At 43.2% G+C, this 24780-nt stretch overlaps 1 protein-coding gene across 1 annotated transcript; it reads right to left on the minus strand.

Moving 5' to 3' along the window:
* Positions 1–18: 18 nt before the first annotated feature.
* LOC111956077 (potassium voltage-gated channel subfamily KQT member 4) lies at positions 19–24681 on the minus strand. The gene is made up of 7 exons (XM_023976513.3): positions 24596–24681; positions 23492–23617; positions 15176–15405; positions 12002–12101; positions 3892–4023; positions 3559–3703; positions 19–1034 (listed from the first exon to the last, which is right to left on the minus strand). Exons 1-7 carry the CDS (start codon positions 24610–24612, stop codon positions 831–833), a joined length of 954 nt encoding a protein of 317 aa, XP_023832281.1. The 5' UTR covers positions 24613–24681; the 3' UTR covers positions 19–830.
* Positions 24682–24780: the final 99 nt, after the last annotated feature.

The raw sequence follows: 24780 nt of genomic DNA on the forward strand, positions 1-24780 counted from the left end.
TAAACAGGTGTTCTACTCCGCTAGCCAGCACTTCTCCTAAACAGGTGTTCTACTCCGCTAGCCAGCACTTCTCCTAAACAGGTGTTCTACTCCGCTAGCCAGCACCTCTCCTAAACAGGTGTTCTACTCTGCTAGCCAGCACCTCTCCTAAACAGGTGTTCTACTCCGCTAGCCAGCACCTCGCCTAAACAGGTGTATGTTTCTTTCGCCTCCAGATTGACCGAAGCATTGGAGTCAACATGGGCCATCATCCCTGTGGAACGCTTTCGATACCTTGTAGAGTCCATTGGCCTGTTGGAAACTACAACTCCCTACTACATCGCACAGTTCGGTCAATATGATTAATCTCTAGAGAAATGTGCACATTGAGCTCACAGATAAAAACAGAATGAAATGGAATTCAGATAATTGAACCGACGCTGGTGAACAATAACCAACATTTCGGTTAATCGCTCAGCACTAAAATAGAGAGAGGATAGTATGATGAATTCTCCACTATTGGTGGCTCTAACATATGGAGCAGAGGATTTTAAATATGTGMAGGGAGGAACTGATAAGTGTGGGTTCTAAAGTGTGGAGTGTGAATTCCTAGCGAGAGGATTCTAAGTTAGGAATCAAATTGGTTTGGTGATCAGTAGAAAGGTCAAGGGTTACAACTGCAAAGAGATATGGGCATAGAGGGTTGTTCCGGGAGTGCTGCTACAGTCCAGTATAGTGACATGACATCTCAGGGCTTAAAAACATTGAGGTGAGGGTCTAGTGGTGGGCCCAGTTCATACCCGCCCAGCCCCAGCCTCAGCCCCAGCCCCAGTCAGTGAGTACACTACCAGTCACTCCATATTGCTGGACTCTGAGTGGGAGATGTTGAGTGTGTTGGCAGAGGGGAAGAGGTCGCGGTGGTCCGTGGGGCTGTGGTAGTCTGACGTCAGGTCTGGTTCCAACAGAGAGGACAGGGTGAAGTTGGACGAGCCTTTCTTCAGACACTGGGTGTAGAAGTTAAGCAGAAGGTCCAGCTTGTTCTCTATCGACTGCACCTGTACACACCGACAAAACAACAAGATACGAACGCTATACAAAAATCACAAGGTAAACATATATCACAAAAATGCAACGTTCAACTATGTTATTAGTACTAGCTATGTTCAATCAATCAATCAAATGTATTTATAAAGCTCTTTCTACGTCAGCCGATGTCACAAAATGCTATACAGAAACCCAGCCTAAAACCCCAAACAGCAAGCAATGCAGATGTAGAAGCACGGTGGCTAGAAAAAACTCCCTAGAAAGGCAGGAATCTAGGTAGAAACCTAGAGAGGAACCAGGCTCTGAGGGGTGGCCAGTCCTCTTCTGACTGTACCAAGTGGAGATTCTAACAGTACATGACCAAGATGTTCAAACGTTCATAGATGACCAGTAGGGTCAAATTATAATAATCACAGTGGTTGTCGAGGGTGCAACAGAGGGTGCAACAGGTCAACACCTCGGGAGTAAGTTAAATATTTTTCCGAGCTTGATTTTGGTCAACTAAATACAGTGGCGAGCCAGCAGTCAAACCTAGAATCTTCTGATCCGTAGTCAGATGGATTAAGACGACTTTCGAGTAGTAAGACATGTATAAAAGCAACAGATACCATTAATAAGAAGGGTCTAGAAGCGTCTTCTATGGTGAGCTACCGAATGGCTAGGACAGGTAAGCCCCATAATATTGTGGAGGACTTAATTCTTCCAGCTGCCGTGCATATGGCTGGGACAATGCTGGGGGAAAAGGCCCAAAAAATTATACAGACAATGTCTTCATCAAACAACACTGTTTCAAGGCGCAACAGTGACATGGCAGGAGATGTTTTGAAACAATTACTGCTTCGTATACAAGCCAGTGAACTCTATGCGTTACAGCTGGATGAGTCAGACGTGGCGGACCTGGCACAGCTCCTGGTATATATGTCCGTAACGTTTATAGGGGGTCAATTAAGGAAGACATCCTCTTTTGCAAACCACTGGAAACCAGGACAACAGGAGAGGATATTTTTAAAGTACTAGATAGCTTTGTAACATCAAATGGACGTTGGTGGTCAATACGTGTTGATATCTGTACTGATGGCGCAAAAGCCATGACAGGGAGACATAGTGGAGTGGTAACGTGCATGCAAGCAGTTGCTCCCGACGCCACTTGGGTACACTGCAGCATCCACCAAGAGGCTCTTGCTGCCAAGGGAATGCTAGACAGCTTGAAAGACGTTTTGCACACTACAGTGAAAATGAACAACCCCTGAACTCTTGTGTATTTTCTGCACTATGCAATGATATGGGCAGCGACCATCTAACGCTTTTACAACATACAGAAGTGCGCTGGTTATGAAAGGGCAAAGTATTTACACGTTTTTTTTAATTGAGACAAGCTTCAAGTTTCTTTACTGACCATAATTTTCACTTGTCTGACCGCTTGCATGACGACGAGTTTCTCAGATCACTGGGTGATGTTTTTTCTCGCCTGAATGATCTGAATCTAGGATTACATGGACTCTCTGCAACTACGTTCAATGTGCGGGACAAAATTGAGGCTATGATTAAGAAGTTGGAGCTCTTCTCTGTCTGCATTAACAAGGACAACACACAGGTCTTTCCATCATTGTATGATTTTTCGTGTGCAAATGAATTCAAGCTTACGGACAATGTCAAATGTGATATAGCGAAGCACCTGAGTGAGTTGGGTGGACAATTACGCAGGTACTTTCCCGAAACAGATGACACAAACAACTGGATTCGTTATCCCTTTCATGCTCTGCCTCCAGTCCACTAACCGATATCTGAACAAGAGAGACGCATCAAAATAGCAAAAAGAGGTTCTGTGAAAATTGAATTTAATCAGAAGCCACTGCCAGCTTTCTGGATTGGGCAGAGTATCCTCAGAGTATCCTGCCTTGGCAAATCGCGCTGTTAAGACACTGATGCCCTTTTCAACCACGTACCTATGTGAGAGTGGATTCTCGGCACTCACTAGCATGAAAACTAAATACAGGCACAGACTGTGTGTGGAAAATGATTTAAGACTGAGACTCTCTCCAATACAACCCAACATTGCAGAGTTATGTGCATCCTTTCAAGCACACCCTTCTCATTAACCTGTGGTGAGTTATTCACAATTTTCAATGAARAAATAACATTTGAAATGTAAGATGGTTAAATAAAGAGCAAAATTCTTGATTATTATTATTTTATTATTTGTGCCCTGGTTCTATAAGAGGTCTGTCACTTTCCACGAGCCGGGTTGTGAAAAAAACTACACTTATTCTTAAAAAATACCATCTGAAACAGGTCTGGAATGTAAATGAAGTGTTTCCTACCCACATTCACTCAGAACTATACTGTCTAAGCACCTGAGCAATCAAGTTGTCACATCACCCCTATATTACATAGAATATTAACCCAATCATGAAAGCCATGCATTGATGATCAGGGTTTTTCCTGGCTTAAAAAGGGGCTTAGGTGTTGGGTGTGGCAGAAGGCGTGCGTTAAAATGATGATGAGCTGCGGTCCTACCGTACTGGAGCTCTGTACCTGTTTCTCCACCTTAATGACCCGTCCCATCATACTGAGCTCGTCCAGAAGGTCCAGTTCTGGAGGGGTCTTCTCTCCCTTCTCACTCCTCACCTTCTTATTATCTGGCTGGTAGGACGATCCACGACCCACTATCTGATCCACTCTGGGTAGGAACAGGACAACACACAACAATCAACAACCATTATCAAAATGGTTCATTTAGTGGTGGTATTGGTGATGGAGTGTGTGGGGTTATGAATCCACTCTGTGTGTGTGTGTGTGTGTGTGTGTGTGTGTGTGTGTGTGTGTGTGTGTGTGTGTGTGTGTGTGTGTGTGTGTGTGTGTGTGTACCTGGTTTGTAGACTCTTGATCCTCCCCAGCATGTCCAGGTGTCCAGCAGAGTACTGCTCTATGACGTCCTTCACGTCGTACGGACGCAGAGTCTCCTTAAACTTCCTCTTGGCCACCAGGAACTTCAGAATCCTACACACGCACGAACACACTAACATTAGTGTAGTAGAATTTCACACTGCTGAAATAAATAAGTGAATACTGCAAAAGCGTTTAACCATGAAACGAGTCCTGAGCGTCATCAGTGTAACTACGTAGGTGTGATTAAGTGAGATTTGCAGTCAAAGTGACCTTACCAATATCATTCAGAAATAGCCTCATAAAAGGAAACCACTGTTGTGACATCTGACAATGACATTGCTCCTGTATTACCAATGAGACATGTAGAGCTATGTATAGAATACTTACTGTATACATATCTCTAATCGACACCCTTGTTCCGGTGCACTGTGTAAGGAGAGAGGGACACACTCGGTTTTCTGCACACCCTGGCCCTCTGCTAAGTCAGCTATTAGCTCTCTCTAACACACACACACACACACACACACACACACACACACACACACACACACACACACACACACACACACACACACACACAGTGTGTGTCTAGTCTAACCCCTCTCCTCTCAGTGAGACAGCTGTGCACAAAGCTAATCTTATTCACATCCTCCCTCCACCAATAGTTGCCCTTTCCTAGAAAGAAGTAAAGGGTACGTCGGGGCTGAAAAGTGTTGACCAAGCACATACTGTACAATAGTGTCAAGACCAACAACAGTACTGCTTTGGGCAGAGTTGTGTCTGCTTGTCACACTATAGGAGAAAGTAAAAGCGGCTGGCTGTAGTACTCTCCCGCACCCGGATCCTGAGGTGCTGGCTCGGCAGAATACAGGAAACGCCAAATGTTAGCATCGCAAAACAGAAGCACTTAACCGGTCATCCCACACCGTGATGGATTGCTCCGTGAGTTGAAGTGGGCAGAGAGTGGAAGCGGGGCGAGGCGGGTGAGGAGGAGGGCTGTTTTATGAGGAAACCCTATCTCTCACACACAGACGGGCTAAGGCCGCTTTAATATCAGTGTGTTGGTGAAACACACACACACACACCACATCACAGCAGGGCTGTGGCACAGACAGGAAGGAGGAAGGGTGTAACGTGGCGACTGAACAGCTTGCATGTGCAATGGCAGTTTAGTGATGTGTGCTGCAACTCTGATGGCAGACATCATAACACACACTCTCTCTCCCTCTCTCTTCTGTTCTTCAGGAGAGGGGGAACGTAGGTAAAGAAGCGTGGTGGTCGACACCCTTCCTCCTTCCTTCCTTCCTTCCTTCCTTCCTTCCTTCCTTCCTCACACAGCCTTAGTGATGCATTCTTCATGACTTGATTTTTGCAGGGTGTATTTTTTCATTTTGCAGGTAGAAGCATATTTTTTTCTGACAGGGTGGTCTCAGGTGTGGGTTAAAGAAAGGGTAAGGAAAAGTAGAAAGGAATGAAAAAGAAAAAGAATTAAAGGGGTTCTTCAAAGTGCTGAGTCTCTCTTGATCGCGTGTTATGGTTATAATAATACATGGTCAGCCTGAAGTATGCCCCCTATAGCTACCTGGCACAGGGGCATAGTTGGCACTATATCATTATCTACAGGCTCAGAGGCTCTGGTGGGGAAATGTAGAAGCACTTTAGGAGACCGCATCGGTACTGAAATGTTGAGATTTTGAAGTCAGCATTGAATATGCAAAGTCAGCATTCTGTCATTTTTTAATTGGTTTTATGCACATTACTCATGACATGACATAAGTAGTGAAGTGAGTGTGATGGAGGGGTAAGCTTTTTGGTGTAACACCAAAAGGGAAACGGTTGTTTATTAAAAGGTATATGAGATTAAAAAACAACTTCTAACTTGCGGAGCAATGGAACTATCACTAGGCAAACGATAGGCAAATGGTAGACTTTCCAAACTCTCTAGAAAAAAAGTTACAACGATTTCTGGATAAAACTGCATAAAATTGCTTCAATAGTGTCAAAGGTTCACAACTGGGCAGAAATACAGAAGTTAACTATGAGTGGCTTTAGCAGAGCTTGATTAGTTTGAGGAGAGTATTACAGCAAGTATGCAGATCTCTCTCTCTCCCCCCCATACCCCAAACGGCCAAACTCCCCACATTTCCACAGGTAGGTAGGCAGGCTGATTAACTAAAGTAGTCTTCCTAAAGTGAAGCCTCAGCTAAAATATACCTGTTTTTTAAAAGACATCAATCTTAGGTGGGGAAGTTGCCAGTCACACACACCTGCCCCGGTGTGGAGGTACAGAACAACACATAGCTATAAGTCAATTGATGCACTCCAAATAGCACCATATTCCCTATAAAGTGGAGCTCTATATAAAGTAGTGCACTATATAGGAAGGGAATAGAGTACCATTTGGGACACATCCAGTATCATGTGGTTTATTTAAACTAGGGGTTCTATATTGTCATACCAATGGATCAATTCTTGAGCGGAGCCTGAGACAACATTTTCCACCGCCATCAACAAAACACCAAATGATGGAATTACTCCTGGAAGAATGGTGTCGCATCCCTCCAATAGAGTTCCAAACACTTGTAGAATCTATGCCAAGGTGCATTGAAGCTGTTCTGGTGGCTCGCTTTCATGTGCAAGCATGGTACTAACTAGGGCCCACCCTCAATTGAATCCAGTCCCAATCCACTATTAAATCAAATAAAAATGTTATTTGTCACATGCGCCTAATACAACATGTGTAGACCTTACCGTAAAATGCTTACTTACAAGCCCTTAACCAACAATGCACTTCAAGAAATACAGTTAAGAAAATATTTWCTAAATAAACTAAAGTAAAAATAAAATGAAAAGTAACACAATAAAATAACAATAACGAGCCTAAATACAGGGGGTACTGTCACGGAGTCAGTTAGTTGAGGTAATTTGTACATGTAGGTAGAGGTAAAGTGACTATGCATAGATAATAAACAGTGAGTAGCAGGAGTGTAAAAACACTGATCAATTGTTCAGCAGTCTTATGGCTTGGGGGTAGAACCTATTATTAAGAAGCTTTTTGGACCTAGATTTGGGCCTATGGTACCACTTGCCATGTGGTAGCAGAGAGAATAGTCTATGACTTGGGTGACTGGAGTCTTTGACTATTTTATGGGCCTTACACTGTTACCGCCTAGTATATAGGTTCTGGATTTGATGTACTGGACAGTATCGCACTACCCTCTGTAGCGCCTTAGGGTCGAATGCCAAGCAGTTGCCATACCAGGTGGTGATGCAACCAATCAGGATGCTCCTGATGGTGCAGCTATTTAACTTTTTGAGGATCTGAGGACCCATTCCAAATCTTTCTTTTCTGTCTCCTGAGGGGGAAAAGGTGTTGTCGTGCCCTCTTCACGACTGTCTTGGTGTGTTTAGACCATGATCATTTGTTGGTGATGTGGACACCAAGGAACTTGAAGGAGGGAGAGGTTGTTGTCCTGGCACCACACTGCCAGGTCTCTGACCTCCTCCCTATAGGCTGTTTCATCATTGTTGGTAATCAGACCTACCACTGTTGTGTTGTCAGCAAACTTAAGGATGGTTTTGGAGTCGTGCTTGGCCACACAGTCGTGGGTGAACAGGGAGTACAGGAGGGACGAAGCACGCACCGGTCCCCACTGTTGAGGATCAGCGTGGCAGATGTGTTGTTGCCTACCCTTACCACCTGGGGGTAGCCCGTCAGGAAGTACGCTGATCTATAGTCAATGAACAGCATTCTCACATAGGTGTTCCTTTGTCCAGTTGGGAAAGGGCAGTGTGCAGTGCGATTAAGATTGCATCATCTGTGGATCAGTGGGGGCAGTATACGAATTGGAATGGATCTGGAGTTTCTGGGATGATGATGTTGATATGAGCCATGACCAGCCTTTCAAAGCACTTCATGGCTACCGACTTGAGTGCTACGGGGCGGTAGTCATTTAGGGAGGTTACCTTCATTTCCTTGGCCACAAGGACTATGGTGGTCTGCTTGAAACATGTAGGTATTACAGACTCGGTCCGGGAGAGGTTGAAAATGTCAGTGAAGACACTTGCCATTTGGTCCGTGCATGCTCTGAGTACACGTCCTGGTAATCCGTCTGGCCCCGTGGCCTTGTGAATGTTGACCTGTTTAAAGGTCTTGCTCACATCGGCTACAGAGAGCGTGCTCACACAGTCATCCAGAACAGCTGGTGCTCTCATGCATGCTTCAGTGTTGCTTGCCTCCAAGCGAGCATAAAAGGCATTTAGCCCACCTGGTAGGCTTGTTTCACTGGGCAGCTCGTGACTGTGTTTCCCTTTGTAGTCCGTAATAGTTTGCAAGCCCTGCCACATCAGACGAGTGTCAGAGCTAGTGTAGTAGGATTCAACCTTACTCCTGCATTGACGCTTTGCCTGTTTGATGGTTCATCTGAGGGCATGGTGGAATATCTTATAAGCGTCCGGCTTAGTGTCCCGCTCCTTGAAAGCGTCAGCTCTAGCCTTTAGCTCGGTGCAGATGTTGCCTGTAATCCATGGCTTCTGGTTGGGATATGAACGTAAGGTCACTGTCTGGACGATGTCGTCGATGCACTTATTGATGAAGCCGGTGACTGAGGTGGTATACTCCTCAATGCCATTGGATGAATCCCGGAACATATTCTTGTCTGTGCTAGCAAAACATTCCTGGCATCCGCGTCATCTGACCACTTCCGTATTGAGCGAGTCACTTCCTGCTTTAGTTTTTGCTTGTAAGAAGGAATCAGGAGGATAGAATTATGGTCAGATTTGCCAAATGGAGGGTGAGGGTGAGCTTTGTATGAGTCTCTGTGTGTGGAGTAAAGTGGTCTAGAGTTTTTTTTCCTCTGGTTGCACAAGTTTACATACACTTAAGTTGGAGTCATTAAAACTCGTTTTTCAACCACTCCACAAATTTCTAGTTAACAAAGTATAGTTTTGGCAAGTCGGTTAGGACATCTACTTTGTGCATGACACAAGTAATTTTTCCAACAATTGTTTACAGACAAAATATTTCACTTATAATTCACTGTATCACAYTTCCAGTGGGTCAGAAGTTTACATACACTAAGTTGACTGTGCCTTTAAACAGCTTGGAAAATTCCAGAAAATTATGTAATGGCTTTAGAAGCTTCTGATAGACTAATTGACATCATTTGAGTCCACAGGTGGTGTACCTGTGGATGTATTTCAAGGCCTACCTTCAAACCCAGTGCCTCTTTGCTTGACATCATGAGAAAATCAAAAGAAATCAGCCAAGACGTCAGAAAAAAAATGGTATATCTCCACAAGTCTGGTTCATCCTTGGGAGCAATTTCCAAATGCCTGAAGGTACCACGTTCATCTGTACAAACAATAGTACGCAAGTATAACTTCATCGGGATAGGGGGCAGCATTTCGACTTTGAACAAATTGCGTGCCCAAACGGAATTTCCTCTTACTCTGTCCCAGAAGGTAATACATGCATATTATTATTACTATTGTATAGAAAACACTCTGAAGTTTCTAAAACGGTTTGAATTATTTGTATATATTATTATTTGAATTATATATATATATGCACATTATCGAACAAAACATAAATGTATTGTGTAACATGATGTTATATGACTCATCTGATGAAGATGTTCAAAGGTTAGTGATTCATTTTATCTCTATTTGTGGGTTTTGTGAAAGCTAAGAAATGTCTGTGCTTTTTTGGATTTGGTGGTGAGCTAACATAAATATATGTGGTGTTTTCGCTGTAAAACATTAAAAAAATTGGACATGTTGGCTGGATTCACAAGATGTTTATCTTTCATTTGCTGTATTGGACTTGTTAATGTGTGAAAGTTAAATATTTCTAAACAATATTTTTGAATTTCCCGCGCTGCCTTTTCAGTGGAATGTGGGGGGGGTTCCGCTAGCGGAACCCCAGTCACGCAAGTATAAACTCCATGGGACCACACAGCCGGCATACCGCTCAGGAAGGTGTCTCTTAGAGATTAACGTACTTTGAAGCAAAAAGTGCAAATCAATCCCAGAACAACAGCAAAGGACATTGTGAAAATGCTGGAGGAAACAGGTACAAAAGTATCTATATCCACAGTAAAATGAGTCCAATATCGACATAACCTGAAAGGCCGCTCAGCAAGGAAGAAACCACTGCTCCAAAAGCGTCATAAAAAAGCCAGACGACAGTTTGCAACTGCACATGGGGACAAAGATTGTACTTTTTGGAGAAATGTCCTCTGGTCTGATGAAACAAAAATAGAACTGTTTGGCTATAATGACCATCGCTATGTTTGGAGGAAAAAGGGGGAGGCTTGCAAGCCAAAGAACACCGTCCCAACCGTGAAGCACGAGGGTGGCAGCATCATGTTGTGGGGATGCTTTGCTGCAGGAGGGGCTGGTGCACTTCACAAAATAGATGGCATCATGAGGAAGGAAAATTATGTGGATATATTGAAGCAAAATCTCAAGACATCAGTCAGGAAGTTAAAGCTTGATCGCAAATGGGTCTTCCAAATGGACAATGACCCCAAGCATACTTCCAAAGCTGTGGCAAAATGGCTTAAGGACAACAAAGTCAATGTATTGGAGTGGCCATCACAAAGCCCTGACCTCAATCCTATAGAAAATGTGTGGGCAGAACTGAATAAGTGTGTCCGAGCAAGGAGGCCTACAAACCTGACTCAGTTATACCAGCTCTGTCAGGAGGAATGGGACAAAATTCACCCAACTTATTGTGGGAAGCTTGTGGTAGCCAACCCGAAATGTTGGACTCAAGTTATTAAACAATTTAAAGGCAATGCTACCAAATACTAATTGAGTGTATGTAAACTTCTGACCCACCGGGAATGTGATGAAAGAAATAAAAGCTGAAATAAATAATTCTCTCTACTATTATTCTAACATTTCACATTCTTAAAATAAAGTGGTGATCCTAACTGACCTAAGACAGGGAAAACTGAGTTTAAATGTATTTGGCTAAAGTGTATGTAAACTTCCGACTTCAACTGTATGTACACTACACTTCAGCATACACACTATAAGCTGCTTTTAACCCTTTACACTCGTGGGAATTGCCTTATATGGATAGGGCTACAGTGAAATGTTTCTTACAGAAGAAATATGAAATGCATATGCATAAGCACGGTAGCAAATTAAAGAGAGAAGTTTATAGATTATGGGGAAATTATAAAGACCAAAGTTCAGGACACAACAGCTCACCTGACAAGACTGAATTCAAACATTACACTGTTGATTGTATGTGCATTTGACATTTACTGTCCTTTTGCCACGTTTATTGATAAGGAAATAAGAAAATACTCAGGATACATTGAGTAACAAGACTATTCCTGGATATGTGGGGTAGGGGCAATATAAGACAAACAAATGACAAGGGTTTGAGTGAGAGGATTAACTGGTGTCTCAAAGTGGCCACACACCTCTCTAAAGTGTGCACAGTTCCTAAGTCATTTCAATTCACTTTTATGACTGAAAGAAGAAACTTCAACTATAAGGTGCTTTTCTGAGCTCAATTAAAATATTTGTACCCGCACACTGAAGAAGGCTGCAAAGCCAAAACGTCTGTGTCTATCCCTGATGGAGTGAGATTATTATTTATTTAAAAAAAATATGAAGTAAGCTTTATGCGACATCTTTTTAAGTGTGGACACATCACAATTTTGCTGATCAGATCTGGGAACCCGGCCTGCGGCAGGAAGGCTCAGTTACCATGCTAAAGTGGACTTTTCGCTACCGTCAGCTTAAACTGCAAACAGCCAGAGCCCACAGGAGGAGCCGGGCATTCATCTTACTACAGCCACCATAACAGGAAGTACTATAGACCCAAGTACTGTGGCGACTTGAGGACCAGAGAGGAGACAGGTGACCTGGTTCCACAGTTAGGGTTACTGTGGACCAGTAGGTACCCTGTGGGTACAGGTAGGGGTGGTGTGAACCAGTAGGTACCCTGTGGGTATAGGTAGGGGTGGTGTGAACCAGTAGGTACCCTGTGGTTACAGTAGGGGTGGTTGAACCAGAGGTACCCTGGGGCTACAGGTTAGGGTGATGTGAGAGGGGGTGTAGGACTCACCTGACAGCCCGTATCAAGGTCTTCACTGCTGGGATCACCTCCTCCATGGCTACATCACAATATGGTTTGTCTTCAACACTGTCCTCCCCTACTCCTTCCACTGGGGACAGGGCAACAACAAGGTGAGAGTGTGTGTGCACAAATTAGCACATTTTATAGATGGTACAAGTATATACGTGAGACCGTACTTGTGTGTATGTGCCTACAGTATGTACTGTATATACAGTGGGATCTGAAATGATTGAAACCCTTGATAAAAATTTGCAAAAATATGGGGCGGCAGGGACTAGTAACCGAAAGGTTGCAAGTTCAAATCCCCGTGCTGACAAGATACAAATCTGTCGTTCTGTCCCTGAACAGGCAGTTAACCCACTGTAAAATAAGAACATTTTCTTAAAACGTCTTATGGCTGCAGGGGCAGTATTGAGTAGCTTGGATGAAAGGTGCCCAGAGGTGCCCATAGTAAACCGCCTGCTCCCCAGTCCCAGTTGCTAATATATGCATATTATTATTAGTATTGGATAGAAAACACTCTGATGTTTCTAAAACTGTTTGAATGATGTCTGTGAGTATAACAGAACTCATATGGCAGGCAAAAACCTGAGAAAAAATCCAAACAGGAAGTGGGAAATCTGAGGTTGGTCGATTTTCAACCAAGCCCCTATTGAATACACAGTGGGATATGGATGAGTTTGCACTTCCTACGGCTTCCACTAGATGTCAACAGTCTGTAGAACCTTGTCTAATGCCTCTACTGTGAAGTGGGGCCGAAGGAGACAGGAATTAGTCAGGTCTATCATGACCTGACCATGCTCTGACCATGAGCGTTCACATGAGAGGGTGCTCTGTTCCATCACACATCTGAAGTCAATGTAATTCTCCGGTTGGAACGTTACTGAAGATTTATGTTAAAAACATTCTAAAGATTGATTCAATACATCGTTTGACATGTTTCTACTGACTGTTACGGAACTTTTTGACATTTCGTCTGCTTTTAGTGAACGCGCTTCCTGACTTTGGATTTGTTTACCAAACACGCTAACAAAAAATTGCTATTTGGACATAAATGATGGACATTACCGAACAAAACAAACATTTATTGTGGAAGTGGGAGTCCTGGGAGTGCTTCCGACGAAGATCACAAGGTAAGTGAAGATTATATATGCTTTTTATGAGTTTTGTTGACTGCACAATTTGGCGGGTAACTGTATGGCTTCCTTTTGTGGCTGAACGCTGTACTCAGATTATTGAATATTGTGCTTTTGCCGTAAAGCTTTTTGAAATCTGCACAGCAGTTGCATTAAGAACAAGTGTATCTTTATTCTATGTAAAACATGTATCTTTCTCAAAGTTTATGATGAGTATTTATGTTATTTGACGTGGCTCTCTGCAATTTTTGGAGGCATTTCTGAACATGGCGCCAATGTAAACTAAGGTTTTTGGATATAAATATGAACTTATTCGAACAAAACATATATGTATTGGTAACATGAAGTCTAAGAGATGTCATCTGATGAAGATCATCAAAGGTTAGTGATTAATTTTATCTCTATTTCTGCTTTTTGTGACTCCTGTCTTTGGCTGGGAAAATGACTGTGTTTTTCTGTGATTTTGCAGTGATCTAACATAAGCCTATTTGAAATCGGACACTTTGGTGGGATTAACAACAAGATTACCTTTAAAATGGTATAAGATATATGTATGTTTGAGGAATTTTAATTATGAGATTTCTGTTGTTTGAATTTGGCGCCCTGCACTTTCACTGGCTGTTGTCATATCATCCCGTTAACGGGGTTGCAGCCATAAGAAGTTTTAACTGACTTGCCTAGATAAATAAATAAAAATATATATTTTTTAAATGACAGTTTAAAATAAATAATTCAGGTAGCCTAGTGGTTAGAGTGTTGGACTGGTAATTGGAAGGTTGCAAGATCAAATTCCTGAGATGATAAGGTAAAAATCTGTCGTTCTGCCCCTGAACTATTGTTAGGCCGTCATTGAAAAAAAGAATTTGTTCTTAACTTGACTCGCCTAGTTAAATAAAGATAAAATAAAAACAAATAATTGTATAAAAAAAAGGGGGAAATTATATTATTCTATACTAATACAATTGCTCTGAGAAAGACATGTTGTACTACTTTTTTTCTCTCAAAAAGTTAGAGGTCAAATTTTTGACACCCTTGTTTTCAATACCTTTCAATACCTCACCTTGTGAGGATAATGACACTGAGACTTTTTCTAAAAAGTTTAATGAGTTGGAGAACACATTGGGAGGGATCTTAGACCATTCCTCCATACACAATCTATCCAGAGCCTTGATATCCTTAGTATGTGCTTATGGACTGCCCTCTTCAATATAAACCACAGGTTTTCAARGGGGTTTAAGTCCGGAGACTGAGATGGCCATTTTAAAATGTTGTTTMTTTGTTGCCAATTTCTTTGTGGATTTTGATGTGTGCTTGGGGTTATTGTCTTGCTGGAAGATTCACTTGCGGCCAAGTTTCAGCCTCCTGGCAAAGGCAACCAGGTTGTTGGCTAAAATATCCAGGTACTGGGGAAAGTTAATGATGCCGTTGACCTTAATAACAAGGGCCCCAGGACCAGTGGAATCAAAATAGCCCCATAACATCAAAGATCCACCACCATATTTTACAGTAGATATGAAGTTATTTTCTGCTCATGCATTCTCATTTCGATGTCAAACCCACCACTGGTATGCATCGCCAAAGAGCTCTATTTTCATGTCATCTGACCAAAGCACCGGTTCCAATCCAAGTGCCAATGTCATTTATCAAACTCCAGACGTTTACATTTGTTGGATGACATGAAAACAGAGCTCTTAGGCCATGCACACCAGTGGTTGTGCAAGTGGATCTTCCAGCAAGACACTAACCCCAAGCACATATCAAAATCCACAGAGAACTGGTTAATTGGACATAAAAATCAACATTTTGAAAACAGGTGTCAATTTTGACCCTTACCTTTTTGAGAGAAAAAAAGTATTGCTTGTTAAACAAAATCTCTTTCTCTGAGCAATAGTAGTTGTCAACAAAAATGGTATAGTCATTTTTGCTCATCTTTATCAAGGGGGTGTGAATCACTTCAGACCCCACTGTAGGTGTATGTACTGTATATATGCATGCAGGTGAGAGGGAGTTAAGTCCTCATTCCCACCGTCTGCAGGAGGTCTGGGTTTGAGTCGTAGGGAGGTGCGGAACCGCGTGCGGTCGTTGAAGCTCCAGCTCTTCTGCACCTTCCCGGGACTGGTGGCTTCTGGGACATTCTCCGTGCTGGGCGACTGGCGGAAACTCGTCCTGGGAGGCAGTGGGGACGCCTTGCTCCGGATTGCCTGGGACGAACGAGAGTTGTTCATCCGCATCCGGTCTCGAAAACCTATTTTGCTGCTGCTGGAACAATGAAGGAACAATTAACCTGTTTATTGAATTAACTACCACTATTATCTGCCACTTAGGACATCCTTAGAGTTCTGTTGTGTGATTTTCCTCATGACTGTAGGTCCATAGTGTCCAGTGTTTTAGACCCTGAGTTTAGCCAATCAGCAGAGGAGCAGTCCCAGGTAGCTAGACTATGTTAGCTAGCAGGTACAGACAGCAGTACACTAGACAGTGTAGCTACTGATTACCATTACACATTAACTTGTTATGGCTGCAGGGGGCGTATTGAAAAACTGGAAAATATGTGCAAATTTTCAAACGGCCTCTTAATCCATTTTTGCTCTTACAATATGCATATTATTATTACTATTGGATAGAAAACAGTCTCTAGTTTCTAAAACCGTTTTAATTATTTCTCTAAGTGGAACAGAACTATTTTTACAGCCCATTTCCTATCCGGAAGTGAGATTTCCAAAATCGATGTCGCTCTTCAAGCCCTTGTCTATAAAAGGGCATGTCACTTAGGACTGTAGAAACACGTCATACGCCTTCCTCTGGGTGGTCATGCGGAAGTGAGAGAAGAAATCACTTGATTATCTCGTCCTGGGATTGAACACAACCTCTTGGAGTGAGTGTTGCGCAGTTTATTTTTCTTTCTGGGCGCGAAGTAGGACCTGGACTCGGCTCCTGGAAAACACTCTGTAACGGTGAATATGATCTCTGGCTTCGATTTTATTTGATACATGTCACAATATCATCCTAAAGTATGTTATTTCAATATAGTTTAATTATATTATTGAAATGTATTCTGGACTTTAGACGTGATGCGACGCAAGAATTTTTTCAAGATGGAGAGGTTAGCGTCGCACTGCCAGTGTGCTTAATAATTCAAGAGGGAAATTGTTCGTTCTGGATCGAAATAAAGACATTTCTGAACAAAGGACCCCTTGGAGAACATTCTGATGGAAGATCAACAAAGATAAGGACCCAATTTGGGATGCTTTTTCATATATCTGTCGAACTGTGCTATGCTACCGTTTGCCTTGAGTCAATGCTGTTGTGATGTTAGCTATTGTAGTAAGCTAATATGACGATATATTGTGTTTTCGCTGTAAAACACTTGAAAAATCGGAAATATTGGCTCTATTCACAAGATCTTTCTCTTTCATTAGCTATCCACCATATATTGTTCTGAAATGTTTTATGATGTGTAATTAGTAGTTGACGTTGGTGTCTGTATTTTCTCTGGCTACTCCCGTGCGATTTCTGACTGTAGCTATGATGGTAGCAGTAATGTAAAACTGATTTATAGCTAAAATATGCACATTTTTTGAACAAAACATAGATTTATTGTGTAACATGTTATAGGACTGTCATCTGAGGTAGTTTTTTCTAGGTTATTTAGGTTGGTTCTAGGTTAGTTAGGTTGGCTTGTGCATGCTACTTGCATCCTACTTGTGCTGTGAAAAATGTCTGTCCTCCTTTTTTATTTGGTGGTGAGCTAACATAAATATATGTGGTGTTTTCTCTGTAAAACATTTAAAAAATCGGACATGTTGGCTGGATTGACAAGATGTTTATCTTTAAAATGCTGTATTGGACTTGTTAATGTGTGAAAGTTAAATATTTAAAAAAAATAGATTTTGAATTTCGCGCCCTGCACTTGAGCTGGATGTTGTCATAGGTGTACCGGCGTCTGGCTGACGTCGGGCTGCAGCCATAACAGGTTAAACAGTCACACCGAGCTCAGTCAGTGACCAACAAAGCAGACAGAGAACAACAGAGACAGATATTCAGACTGGGAAATTACAGACGTGATGGAGAGACAGACTGACTGACTGACTGACTGATTTACTGACTGACTGATTGACTGACTGACTGGTTGACTGACTGACAGAATTACTTACTTACTGACTGGTTGACTGACTGGCTGGCTGACTGACTGGCTTACTAAATGGTTGGCTAACTGGCTGACTGACTGACTTACTGAATGGTTGGCCGACTGGCTGGCTGCCTGGCTGGCTGCCTGGCTGACTATCAGTGGGTGGGGGGCAACACAATAACTCCTCTGTGTCATGTTAACATGTTAAAGTCACAAAGTATTTCCAATATCACACATCAGCGAACGATTAGAAACATGTTGTTGTTTACGCCTGTAGTTTACGCCTGTAGTTTACGCCGAGATACTCCTTGTTTGTGCGCTGGCCTGCCATTTAAGTTAATATTTAAATAGCTGAAAGAGCATTAGGGGAAATAGCATTTCATATGTTGGAGCTAAAATGCTCAGGTTGACTTAGAAGGGGAGGGTGGACAGAGTAAGATGTTGAATTACTGTTAGCCCTTTGGGGGGGAAAGTAAATAAGTGAGGCTGAATACAGCTGAATCCTTCAAAGACATGCACGGTATACTGAGCAAGTATAAGAGAAACATTTTAGCAGACGAAAGGGAAAACTCTATTAGGGGAGAGAAATGTTTTTGTATGGGTTAAGTGGATAAGATTTGCAAAAGTACAACACGCATGTGATTACATTGCATGCATGACCATTTGAATCCTCTCTCCAGAAATCACTACAGAGCAGGATTGATCAAAGAAAGCATGCATGAAAAATGTGCACTTAACAATTAATGGTCATGCAACTGTATTAAGAGAACAGCATGCATAACTTTTGATCTTTGGAACAACCTTCTGTCTAAAATATCAAATATATTATTTTAAAAAGTCTGTCAAATCTGTAACTATGAGAGAAGGCCAATGCTGACATTAGATCCACATGAACCATGAAACATTCCTAAGAATTCCTTTGTTCTCCAATAAACAACGCATGGTTTAATGTGTCCCCCAGTTCACCAAAAACAATGTAAAACCAGGCAAGACAACTGGTAATAGTTAACAGAGTTATGCTCTGAACAGAACACCCCATCATTCTCTCACACAGTAAAGGCTCAGTCAAAGAGTTCTACGCCAGAGCAGTGTATGTTTCCCATTCTCAAAGATCAACTAGAAAATGTGAATATCAGTTGGACAAGATGGTGCCGAAGATGATGGCTGACGTTTTACATTCCCGTAACCAATTGTGCTATTTTGTAAATTTTTTGCGTTGTTTGTAACTTATTTTTTTACTTATTTTGTACATAATGTTGCTGCTACCGTCTCTTATGACCAAAAATAACTTCTGGACATCAGAGCTGGGATTACTCACCACTAACTGGAAGAATCTTTCTCCTTTAACGAGTCCGACAAGAAGGATATACTGCTGTCCCGGGAACAGGCCCAGATCCCCGTAATTTGCGTAAAGAAAAGAGGACGCAGTTCGGGCTAACTTTTGAGAATCCGAGCGAGTAAACTCCCACTGCCTTCAGTTCTACTTGCTACCATGCAATCATTGGAAAATAAAATGTATGACCTACGATTACAATTATCCAACGGGACATTAAGAATTGTAATATCTTGTGATTCACCGAGTCATGGCTAAACAACAACATGGATAATATAGAGCTGGAGGAATTTTTTATGCACCGGCAGAACAGAGAAGCTACGTCTGGTAAGACGAGGGGTGTGTGTCTCTTTGTCAATAACAGCCGGTGCGCAATGTCTAATATTAAAGAAGTCTCAAGGTATTGCTCGCCTGAGGTAGAGTACCGTATGATAAGCTGTAGACCACACTATCTACCAAGAGAGTTCTCATCTATACTATTTGTAGCCGACCACACTCAACCAACTCTATAAGGCCATAAGCAAACAAGAAAATGCTCACCCAGAAGCGGGAACTTTAATGCAGGCAAACTTCAATCAGTTTTGCCACATTTTTACCAGCATGTCACATGTGCAACCAGAAGACAAACAACTCCAGACCACCTTTACTCCACACACAGAGATGAATACAAAGCTCTCCCCTGCCCTCCATTTGGCAAATCTGACCATAATTCTATCCTCCTGATTGCTGATTGCTCATGCTTACAAGCAAAAACTAAAGCAGGAAGTACCAGTGACTCGCTCAATACGGAAGTGGTCCGATGATGCGGATGCAACGCTACAGGACTGTTTTAGCAAAACAGCACAGACTGGAATATGTTTTGGGATTCATCCAATGGCATTGAGGAGTATACCACCTCAGTCATCAGCTTCATCAACAAGTGCATCGACGACGTCGTTCACACAGTGACCGTACATACATATTCCAACCAYAAGCCATGGATTACAGGCAACATCCGCATTGAGCTAAAGGCTAGAGCTGCCGCTTTCAAGGAGCAGGACACTAATCTGGAAACCTATAAGAAATCCTGCTATGCCCTCAGACGAACCATCAAACAACCAAAGCGTCAATGCAGGATTAAGATTGAATCCTCTACACCGGCTCTGATGCTCGTCGGATGTGGCAGGGCTTAAATAAACTATTAAGGACTACAAAGGGAAACCTAGACGCGAGCTACCCAGTGAGGCGAGCCTACCAGACGAGCTAAATGCCTTTTAGGCCTGATCACCGACAACAATGGGACAGCCTATAGGGAGGAGGTCAGAGAACTGGCAGTGTGGTGCCAGGACAACAACCTCTCCCTCAATGTGAGCAAGACAAAGGAGCTGATCGTGGACTACAGGAAAAGGCGAGCCGAACACGCCCCCAGTAACATCAGTGCAGCGGGTCGAGAGTTTCAAGTTCCTTGGTGTCCACATCAACAACGACCTATCATGGTCCAAACGCACCAAGACAGTTGTAAAGAGGGCACGACAAAACCTTTTCCCCCTCAGGAGACTGAAAAGATTTGGCATGGGTCCCCAGATCCTCAAAACGTTCTACAGCTGCACCATCAAAAGCATCCTGACTGGTTGCATCACCGCCTGGTATGGCAACTGCTCGGCTTCTGACCGTAAGGCACTACAGAGGGTAGTGCGTACCGCCCAGTACATCACTGGGGCCAAGCTTCCTGCAATCCAGGGCCTATATAATAGGCGGTGTCAGAGGAAAGCACCCAAGTCATAGACTGTTTCTCTGCTACCGCACAGCAAACGGTACTGGGGCGCCAAGTCTAGGACCAAAAGGCTCCTTAACAGCTTCTACCCCCAAGTCATAAGACTGCTGAACAATTAATTAAATGCCCCCCCCTCTCCATTTGTTTTGTACACTGCTGCTACTCGCTGTTTATTATCTATGCATAGTCACCTACATGTACAAATGACCTCAACTAACCTGTACCCCCGCACACTGACTCAGTACCGGTACCCCCTGTACACAGCTTCCTTATTGTTATGTTATTGTGTTACTTTTTATTATTTTTTACTTAGTTTAATTGGTGTAAATATTTTCTTAACTCTTGAACTGCACTGTTGGTTAAGGCTGTAAGTAAGCTTTCCATGGTAAGGTCTACACTTGTATTTGGCACATACAAATACAAATACATTTTATTTGAATTGATTTCATGTCAAATATACCAAATGTCAGCCATTTCTAGCCTGAGTACCATCGGGTATCCAAGTGTCTTCCCACTCTGCTCAATGAAGAGGCTAAAACCAACTTCTTACTCAAAAGTAGAACATTTACAGAGACACACACACTGCACTGGCCAGAAGGCTTTGGGACCCTCAGGCAGAGGTGAGAAAGGGTGATGGGGGGTGGGGGGGGGTGCTGACGTGCCCGTGCACAGGCTTGTCACCGTGGATACCTCTGCTGTTTGCGACCAGTGTGAATCCGGAAGAGACTCGCTTTTTAGAAACGAGCTGACTGAGGAGATACACAAGCAGAGGAGATTAGGGTGGGAAGAGGAGGGTAGGAGAAGAGGAAGAGAGAGGAGACGCAGGTTGAGCGGTGCAGAAGGAGAAGAAGAGGAGAGGAAGGCGGGTGAGGAGAGGAGAGAAAGGAGAGAGGAAGAGCGGGTGAGGGTGCAGAGGGAAGAGACGAAGAGAAGGAGAGGAAGAGAAGAGAAGGAGAGGAAGAGAAGAAAAGGAGTGAGAAGAGGGCAGAGTGAGGAAGTGGAGGAAGGAGAGAGAGAGGAGAGGAAAGAGGAGAGGAAGAGAGGAAGTGAGAAGAGGAGGAAGGAGGTGAGGAGGAGAGTGAGGAAGAGGAGGAGAGGAGAGAAGGAGGAGAGGAAGAGGAGAAAGGATGAGAGTGAGGAGAGGTGTGAGATGAGAGAGAGAGGAGGGAGGGAGGAGGTGAGAAGAAAAGGAAGGGGATGAGAGGTGGTGGTGATGAGGAGGAGAGGAGAGAGGAGGAGAGAAGCGGAAGTGAGGAAGAGGAGGAAAAAGAGAAGAGGAGAGGAAGAGGATGAGAGGTGGTGAGAATGAAGAGGAGGAGAGAAGTGGAGGAGAGGAGAAGAGGTGAGGAAGAGGAGGAGGAGATGTGTACGGAGGTAGTGAGATTATAAAGGTGAAGATGGGAGGAGAAGAAAAGTAAAGGACAGGGTGAAGTGGAGTGGAAGACCAGTACTGCCTCTCATCAGTCTAAAATGGCTTCCTTTCCTAGTCTCCTTTCACGCTGAAGGATTGCCAAGTGAAAGCATGTGTCCCTGTTGGCCCCCAACATATTGCTTTCCCCTACACTTCCTTTGTTTTCAGACCAGACTAGATGAAGGAAAGGAGGCAAAGAAAGCAAGCCATATCAATTTATTGAGAAGCACCCCATTGAGGAGCGAGGTAAGGAGTAGGGATCTGTGAATGGAGTGTGTTGAGTTGGGGATGTAGTGTAGGCAGCCAGAGTGCATGCATAGGAAGCAGTTCACTTCAGTATGTCCATGATTAGACTGCAGCCGCCTTTCCAGAATGTCTAAGTAATTAGCTCCACACCTATCCATTGTCTTCTTGACTTGAAAGGCACACTGCCATCAATGTGTGTTATTAATGTATTTATGTACATGCAGTACTATTTAATCTACAGTATGAAAAAATATTACCGGTTCATATTGAGGGGCTACAAGACCAAACATATACCTTGGAAAACATGGCATGTTATTGTATGTATTAACAGGCATGTTATTGTATGTATTAACAGGCATGTTATTGTATGTATTAACAGGCATGTTATTGTATGTATTAACAGGCATGTTATTGTATGTATTAACAGGCATGTTATTGTATGTATCCGTCATGCTGGGTTGTGCTGTACTGTTTTTCTACTGCCATGTTGGAACCATGCCTGTACGATCACAGCACCACTTCCTAGCATGTTGGAACATTGCCTGTACGATCACAGCACCACTTCCTAGCATGTTGGAACCATGCCTGTACGATCACAGCACCACTTCCTAGCATGTTGGAACANTACGATCACAGCACCACTTCCTAGCATGTTGGAACCATGCCTGTACGATCACAGCACCACTTCCTAGCATGTTGGAACATTGCCTGTACGATCACGGCACCACTTCCTAGCATGTTGGAACCATGCCTGTACGATCACAGCACCACTTCCTAGCTCGATGTGTCAGAGAGAATGCAGAGACACACACATTCAGAAGACAAGAACAAACCTGCAAGGGACTTCTGCCTTCCTGAGAACAGGGTTGATGGAGGGATGGCATGGAAGAGAGAGGGATGATGGAAGAGAGAGAGGATGAATGGATGAGGGTGATGGAGTTGACATGAGGATGAATCAGATGAGGAAAGACAATGAGAGGCAGGGAGGAAGAGCAGGCGGTGCTGTTAATTACAAACAGGTCTGAGATCGGTGACAGGTGGTTAGATACACAACAGCACATCCACACAGGAACCACAGACCAGAGAACAGCCAGCATGCTCCTTATAGCATAAACCAGTTTGATGCTATAAGGAGTAAAAACCTGCGGTATCCTCTGGTGAACCACAGTCATTTTATCCAGTGGATTATTTATCAGAGGATTAATGACACAAATGATGATCAAAAGAACAGGGCCTAATGTACTGAACAGAATACCACAATGTACTGAACAGAATACCACAATGTACTGAACAGAATACCACAATGTACTGAACAGAATATCACAATGTTGTTCAATTGTGTGTGACTGTGACTGAAGGTGACGGTTTGTTTGTGTGTGTATGGGGTGTATCTATATATTGGTGTGTCATGTATCAGTGTGTTGATGTATCTGTGTGTGTGTGTGTGTGTGTGTGTTGCGTGGTGCGTACCTGTCCCCTGACAGGTAGGGGGAGCTGTAGGGCCGTAGCCCAGACAGCAGGGTGTGGTGGGAGTTGTGAAGGACCTTCTTGGCGCTACGCCGTCGCTGAAGGTGACTGAACAGTAGCGTCAGTTCTCTGACCCCACGTGCCCAAATAAGAAAACAAATGAAAGAAAGAAAGGACAAAACAACAACTCATAAAAAGGGTCAAATTAAGAGTCAAAACATTAAAGAGAGGGGGATCACTTCCTATGTAATTCATCAAAATGAAGTCAGAAATACGAATGCGCCACCAACACACTTTTGCTTGTTACTTGACACAGAGCTAAGAAGCAAGAAAGACACAAGTCATGAAAGCCCCTCTTTTTAACCAAACAAAATTTGTGAAATTAATATGTAAATACTTAAAATAGGAGAACATAATCTTAAGAAACAAACAACGGTGGTATTCACATTTTGGAGGCTTGGAGAAACGTGTAGTAACTTACAAAAATGTATGCAAATGCAGCCCACCATTTTAGATCAGGAGGATAGAATGTCCATGCCACTCCTGGTAGAACCAGCTGAATAGCTGGGGTAGTGCTCATCTTTGTGCATGTGTGCATCAGTGGAGGCGGCTGAGGGGAAGACGGCTCATAACAATGGCTGGTACAGACTAAATGGAATGGCATCAACCCATATGTTTGATGTATTTGATACCATTCCACCTATTCCGCTCCAGCCATTACCACGAGCACGTCTTCCCAATTAAGGCGCCACCAACCTCCTGTGGTGTGCATGTGCATGTGTGTGTTTCATGTCTACCATATCTATGTATAGGTTAAATGTGTTTTTCTCCTAGTTCCTATAATTCATCTGTACAGCCTCTCATAATCTCCCTACAATGCTCTCAATGTTCAACCGGTTAGCCGTGTCAGTTGGCGTTGAAACCCACATTCTTTTAGGAAAGGTACGCTCGCAATTCCAAGTCACATCTACCTGAACAAACATTTCATCCTTTTCATTTCATGACACCATAGATAGACAAATGCGTACAGTGGGGATGGTTAAATCCATGGGTTGATCAGTAGCAACACATAACAGCAGCATTGTTGGAGAGGAGAGGAGTACCTACCGGAAGGATGGAAGCATGCTGTCATAGAAGTACCATGTGGCTGTCAGGTAGGAGTGCTGAGCATCAGTAGAGTACAGACGCCACGCAGCCTGGAACACACACACACACACACACGCACGCGCGCACGCACACACACACACACACGAGCGCGCGCGCGCACACGCACACACACACACACACACACA

The sequence above is a fragment of the Salvelinus sp. IW2-2015 genome, linkage group LG31, assembly GCF_002910315.2.
Source record: "Salvelinus sp. IW2-2015 linkage group LG31, ASM291031v2, whole genome shotgun sequence".
In the NCBI taxonomy this organism is placed as follows: Eukaryota; Metazoa; Chordata; class Actinopteri; order Salmoniformes; family Salmonidae; genus Salvelinus; species Salvelinus sp. IW2-2015.

Coding starts and splice junctions, on each gene's coding strand:
- LOC111956077 (XM_023976513.3), bottom strand. Junction 15,406..23,491: donor CCCTACCTGTCAGGGGACAG/GTACGCACCACG, acceptor TTGTTCCAGCAG/CAGCAAAATAGGTTTTCGAG. Junction 4,024..12,001: donor ACCTTGATACGGGCTGTCAG/GTGAGTCCTACA, acceptor GTGCGTGTGTAG/GATTCTGAAGTTCCTGGTGG.